Source organism: Cervus elaphus, chromosome 1 (genome assembly GCF_910594005.1).
Source record: "Cervus elaphus chromosome 1, mCerEla1.1, whole genome shotgun sequence".
Classification (NCBI taxonomy): Eukaryota; Metazoa; Chordata; class Mammalia; order Artiodactyla; family Cervidae; genus Cervus; species Cervus elaphus.
In genome coordinates, this window is record NC_057815.1 from 92,462,087 (window position 1) to 92,469,322 (window position 7,236).

Sequence of the window (7,236 nt, forward strand, 5' to 3'; positions counted from 1 at the left end):
ACATTTACTTTTTAATTTTTATTGGAATATAATGTTTATTAATTTATGATATTGTAATTTCTGGTAAACAGCAAAGTGACTCAGTTATACATGTACATATATTCAGTCTTCTGTAGATTCTTTCCATAGAGGCCATTCTGGAGTACTGGGTAGACTACCCTGCATTATGAGGCAGGTCCCTGTAGTCATCTAGCAGTGGGTGGGCTCCTGCCTCAGTAAAACACGTTTGAAACCCGCTGTGCTCCAGACAGCCTGGCCGAGCTTACCTCAGTTGCTTTACCTCTCAACGTCCCTTCCTTGTCTATACGATGGGAATGTAAGAAGCAAATAGGACTTCCCTCATGGTCCAGTGGTTAAGAATCCCCCTGCCAATGCAGAGGACATGGGTTTGATACCTGGTCCAGGAAGATCCCACATGCCCTGGGACAACGGAGCCCATGTGTCACAACTGCGGAGCCTGTGTCTGCAACAAGAAAAGCCGCCAGACGGGAGGCCCGGGCGCCGCAGAGGGGGGCCCTGCTCACCGCTCACCAGGCAGACGGGAGGCCCGGGCGCCGCAGAGGGGGGCCCTGCTCACCGCTTGCCGGCCAGACGGGGGGCCCGGGCCCCGCAGAGGGGGGCCCTGCTCACTGCGAGCTGAGAAAGCCTGAGTGCACCGAGGAAGACCAGGGCAGCCAAAATTTAAAAATATTATATATATATATATATATATATATATATATATTATATTTTTTAAAAATAACAAACAATCCATGAGATAACTGAAGTTTTTCATGAATTTTCCCATTTTCAGCATTTGCATTATTAACACATTTGTGAAGATTATGTAGCAATCCATGGTGGCCTCCCTGCAATAAGTCATGAGTATAGAATAGATGGCTAGAGCATGCTGTTCATTGCTCTATCAACACTGCAATGATGTGGGGTTTGTATCATATGCAAGTCTGTCAGAGTGATGTCACTGCAGGGGCTTCATTTTCCTTTATATTATTAATGTTAGGATATCTTTGATAAAAGCAATAGCTTTAATGTTTTTAAAAAATAATGTTAAATTTTAAACAACATAAGAGCTTTGAGCAAAGAGTCAGTGTGGACTAAATTCTATCTTCATCTGTTAATTTCATAAAATGCACTTGATTTGGGGGAGATAAACATGTCTCTCCTATAAAACATCTTCATTTACTGTTTGTTTTTTTATTTTTTATTTATTTATTTTTTCATTTACTCTTTGTCCCATTGCCAGACTCAAGGATGCTAGCACTTTTACTGTTAGCATTTTCATGTTGATAATAACAATTGTTTTAAAGGGTATTCAGACTTGAATTTAATTAAGTTGGATTTCATTATCCTCTCTTCACCCAGACATACTGAAGACACATGATCCAGATAAATTGCACCCAGGTGACAGAATTTATTCTCGTGGGCCTCACAGACCGTCAGGAGTTGAAGATGCCCCTCTTTGTCCTGTTCTTATCCATCTACCTCTTCACAGTAGCAGGCAACCTGGGTCTGATCCTAGTCATCAGAACAGACTCGAGACTCAACACACCAATGTACTTCTTCCTTAGTAACTTGGCTTTTGTTGATTTCTGTTATTCTTCTGTCATTACACCCAAAATGCTGGGGAATTTCTTGTACAAACAGAATGTTATCTCTTTCAATGGATGTGCTGCCCAGCTGGGCTGTTTCCTGGCCTTCATGACTGCCGAGTGTTTGCTCTGGCTTCCATGGCCTATGACCGGTGTGTGGCCGTCTGTAACCCTCTCCTCTATACGGTCGTAATGTCCCCTGGCATCTGCGTTCAGCTTGTGGCTGCCCCCTACGGCTACAGCTTCCGGGTTGCCCTATTTCACACCGTCCTCACCTTTCGCCTTTCCTACTGCCATTCCAATGTCATCAATCATTTCTATTGTGATGACATGCCTCTTCTCAGGCTCACTTGCTCAGACACCCACTCCAAGCAGCTATGGATTTTTGCCTGCGCTGGTCTCATGTTCATTTCTTCCCTCCTGGTTGTCTCTGTCTCCTACATGTACATTATTTCTGCCATCCTGAAGATGCGCTCTGCTGAAGGCAGACGCAAGGCTTTTTCCACCTGTGGCTCCCACATGCTGGCAGTCACCATATTCTATGGGACCCTCATCTTTATGTACTTACAGCCAAGTTCTAATCATTCCCTTGACACAGATAAGATGGCCTCTGTCTTCTATACAGTGATCATTCCCATGTTGAACCCTTTAATCTACAGCCTTAGGAATAAGGAGGTGAAAGATGCCCTGAAAAAAGTCATCATGAGTAGAAACCAGGCTTTTACATTCATGAAATTAAGAAAATGACTTGAATAAATAAAAACAGAATTTTCCTCACAGTCTGATATTTTTCTCTTAAGCTACCAAAATGTCTATTCATAATACTGGATTTCTACATGTCTGTTCATTGTGTAATAAAATTTTCTAAAGGCTTTCACTTAGAATGAGATTTCAGATATAAAAGTGTCCATTAGAAATTTTTGCCAATTCTCTCATTTTCAAATGAAATTATATTAAAAAAAATAATTATTTGTTCCATAGGAATTTATACCAATCTTTTTTATTTCTCAAATGAATAATTGCATAACAAACTGTTATCAGGATATATAACTAGTTATAGCACAAAGGTTTCCCCTTTCCATCACTTTAAAATCCCTGGTTCAGGATTCTCCAGTTCCATTAATCATATACCATATAAAGAGCAAAGATGCACATTGTACTTCTTTCTCTGATTTGCTAGTTTCTTAGAAAAATATAACATTATAAAACTGTTCCATAAATCAAGTATACTTCAATAAAAATAATTTTAAATTAATGAATAAATTAATAAAACTGGTCCATATTTATACATTTGAGAAATTGTCTTTATTTATTTTTTTCAAATTGTCTTTGTTGAGAAGAATAATACTACATCCTAAGTTTACCTGAGTCATTGATTTAACATGGCCTGGCATCTGCTCTGATCTCTGAAGACTAATTTTTAAGTGAACTCCTTTTTTTAAAGCTATGAGATCTTGTTATATTTTTTCAAGGTATCAAAAAAGGTGTAACTCAAGAATGGAATCCCAGGGGTATCATATATTCTAAATTAATATACACAAAATAATTGAAACATTATAGATCATTTTCCAGTAGCAAGGATCCTATGCAGTTATACCGGGCAGATCTTAGGTAAGTTGGTCATTAATGGGTAAGGTATAGTTTATAATATGATGAGTACATTAGGCAATGCAGCTTAGTTCTGAAAAGAACACATTCCTTGTAGTCAAAGGATGGACTTGAACTGTGTGTGGGCTTCCTGTAGCTTATTTGTCAATTAAATAAGGACAGCATTACAAAATTTGGAGTCTTCTAAATATTGAATACACAAAAGAGTAATAATAAATCATAAGCATTTGCACATCATCTCTCTTGCTAAAGAACCTGAATTCTAGTCCCAACTATACTATACTTGAGAGGCCAATTTATGGCCTCTCAATGTACAAAACAGAAAACTGTGATATAGATAGATAGATACATATAGATATACAGGTATGCATATATAATTTCAGATAAGTGTAATGATAATTTAACAGTTTGCAATTACACAGAAAATGGTTTTGAGTTTGTAATTTGCATATCATTTTAATATATGTTAATGAATGTGTGTGTGTGTGTGTGTGTGCGCGCGCTCATTTGCTCAGTTGTCTGACTCTTTGTAAGCCAGTGGACAGTAGACCACCAGACTGCTCTGTCCATGGACTTGTCCCGGCAAGAGTACTGGAATGGGTTGTCATTTCCTATTCCAGTGGATCTTCCTGACCAGACAATCAAATCTGTTTCTCCTGCATCTCCTGAGTTGGCAGACAGATTCTTTATCACTAGCACCACCTGTGAAGACCATATGTGTGAGTGTGTGTGTGTGTGTGTGTGTGTGTGTGTGCCATTTGAATGTTTAATGAAACATAACCAGAGAAAGTAAATACAGTATATATTTTGGTGAATCATAGAGATACAGGGTTGACTTAATCTACAGTTCTCAAAAGTTTCTTTTTTTGTCTTTTCTTTAGACTCATTTACCCACTATTTGAACATTTCAGTGGTTCCTGCAGCAAATTATGAGTCTCTATTCTATATACTCAAAGCCTGTCATTAACGTCTTTGAATTCATACTGTCCTGTCTTGGCAAGATGGAGCTTTTACCATAACACAGCTATTCAATTAAAGAGCATAATCCTTGGTGTCTGAAAGCCCGAATCTGAATGCTAGGCCTGAACTTTGAGGAATCAAAACATCTCAGACACTTGTGTATGCCTCCATCTTTTCAACAGTGTGAAGATGAAACTAATAACAAACACTAAATCTATTGTCATGAGATCAAGACTATAGATGAATTTCTTTTCTAAATGTCATTCTACCAAAAATAATGTGAAACTATGAATTTATTTGACTGAAATTTAAATCACATGAATATATAAGAAGAATATAGCAGTTTAATATTGCTAAGCTCAGTATTAAATTAAGCTTTATGTTTAGATGTTTTGTTTATCATATGAAGTAGAATTCTGAAAACTATGTTTTCACTTTTCTTTGAAGTTTCACATTTTTGTGAAAATTATGTTATAATTTTCATTACATAGCATTGTAATAGAAGACATTGTCACAATCATAAAAAAATCCAATATTATCTTCTCACTAAACATTTTTAGATACACTTTCATACATGATAATGTTGTTTCAGTCCTGTCTGACTCTTTGCGACCCCATGGACTGTAGCCCACTAGGCTCCTCTGCCCAAGGAATCCTCCAGGCAAGAAGACTGGAGTGAGTTCCATTCCCTTCTCCTGTGGATCTTCCTGACACAGGGATGGAGCCAATCTCCAACATTGCTGGAAGATTCTTTACCATCTGAGCCACCAAGGGAAAGTTAATATTAATACAGAAGATACATTTATTTTCTAATTTTATTATTTTGTAAATTATAACTTCTGATAATGCTGAATATGCATTGGAAAGACTGATGCTGAAGCTTAAGCTCCAATATTTTGGCCAACTGATGTGAAGAGCTGATTCACTGGAAAAGACCCTGATGCTGGTAAAGATTGAAGGCAGTAAGACAAGAGAACAACAGAAGATGAGATGGTTGGATGGCATCGACTCAATGGACGTGAGTCTGAGCAAACTCCAGGAGATAATGAAGGACAAGGAAGCCTGGGGTGCTCTAGTCTATAGGGTTGCAAAGGGTTGGACATGGTTAGTGACTGAACTACAACAGCAATATTGAAAGATACGAGGCTGAAATAAGTTCAGTTGCAAATAGTGGATTAAATTTTCTTTTGTAAATCTCTCTCTTTTTTTCCTAGTGGAATTTTGACTTGAGTGCTTCAATTCATAAATCTTACATGATAAAAAACCCTATCATCTTCAGATTGCTAAAACAGCTTTCAATTATTAGTATAGCATAAAATATACTCATGCACACACACATACACAACACACACAGAGTTAGAAGAATCTGAAAAGAACTGTTGATTCTAAAACTCTAACATGGACACTGATATCAACACTGACAGAAAATCTCACTTAAAAAGACTGAAACAGTAACTTGAATTTTAACAAAGGAAGCATGTCCTTCTGCACAGGGTAAGGTCTATAGATCCAATAATATAGTTAATTTACTGATTTTTACTGAAGTTATTTGGTCTTTGAAGAATGTCCTTGCTTTGAGTAACTTATACCTATGACTATAAGAAAACAATTACACTGAATATATAAACTACCTTGGAGAATATAGTTATTTTAACAAGACTAATGAGCAGAATATATCTTTCCATTTATTTTGTCTTTAATTTTACTCACAAATGTCATTGATTTCTGAGAAAAGTCTTTGGATAGATTTATTCCCAGATATTTTGTTCTTTTTATTCAATTGTTAATGATACTGTTTTCTTAATTCTTCTGATGGTTCATTATCACCATATAGAAATATAACAGATTTTTATTTATTAAATTTGTGTCCAACAACTTTATTCATTGATGAGTTCTAACAGTTTTTTGGTGACCTCTTGGGATGTTTGGTATAGAATATCATATCATCTGCAAACAGTGGCAGTTTTACTTCTTCCTTTTAAAAGGAAGGTGTTTTGTTGAAGGTTTTTGCATCTACGTCCATCATGGATGTTAACCTATAATTATCTCTTTTAGTAGTGTCTTTACCTGGTTTTGGTATCAAGGCAATACCTGCCTTGTAAAATGAGATTGCAGGGAAATGCAAATCAAAACCACAATGAGATATTACCTCACATCTGTCAGAATGACTATTACCAAAATGTAACAAATAACAAATGCTGCCAATAAAATAGAGAGAAGGAAACCTTTGTGCACTGCTGATAGGAATGTAAATTGATACAGCAACTACTGAAAAGAGTAGGAGACACCTCAAAAAATTAATGGTAGATATATGATCAGAACTCCATTTCTGGGTATCTTCCTAAGGGAAACAAACAGTAATTTGAAAAGATATATTCACCTTTATGTTCACTGCAGAATTATTTACAATAACCAGTTTATGAAAGCATCATAAATATCCACCAAAGAAAAAGGAATTTTACTCAGCCATAAAAAAAAAAAAAAGAAATCCTGTCATTTGTGATAACATGGATAAACCTAGGGGGTATTATGCTAAGTGAAATGTCCGATAGAAAGAGACAAATACCATACAATTCAACTGACATGTGAAATCTAAAAATCAAATTAACATAATAAAACAGAGAATAAGTAGTTTCTTGAGGAAAGTAGAGTGGGGAGATGTGTGAACGAGGTGAGAGACCTTAAGAAGGGCAAACTTCCCGTTACAAAATAAATGAGTCACTGTATGAAATGCAGCCAGCATGGGGAATAAAATCAATTACATTGCAAGACATGTGCATAGTAACAGACAGTAACTGGACAAATCACGGTGACTGTTTTGTAACGTATAAGGGTATTCAGTCACTGCCGGGGTCCAGCCTCGGCAGGATCCAGGGGGTACCCTCAGGATGAACAGCGTTGGAGAGAGAGACGTGACACTTGAGACCAGCCTTGATAGGGCCAAGTCTGCGAGGGAGAGAGAGAGACAGAGAGAGAGAGAGACGGAGAGACGGAGAGACAGACAGAGAGAGACCAGACTGGGGGTGTGCAGCAGAGTCTGGCAAATCTTTATTTTTTTTACCGTAGCTTTTATATTCTA

At 37.1% G+C, this 7,236-nt stretch overlaps 1 protein-coding gene across 1 annotated transcript; it reads left to right on the plus strand.

The window, feature by feature from the left end:
* Positions 1-1,377: 1,377 nt before the first annotated feature.
* On the plus strand, positions 1,378-2,336 carry LOC122699846 (olfactory receptor 8U9-like). The gene is given in 2 exon segments (XM_043912261.1): positions 1,378-1,714; positions 1,717-2,336. Coding segments are annotated over 2 exon segments (957 nt in total).
* The last annotated feature ends 4,900 nt before the right edge of the window (positions 2,337-7,236 follow it).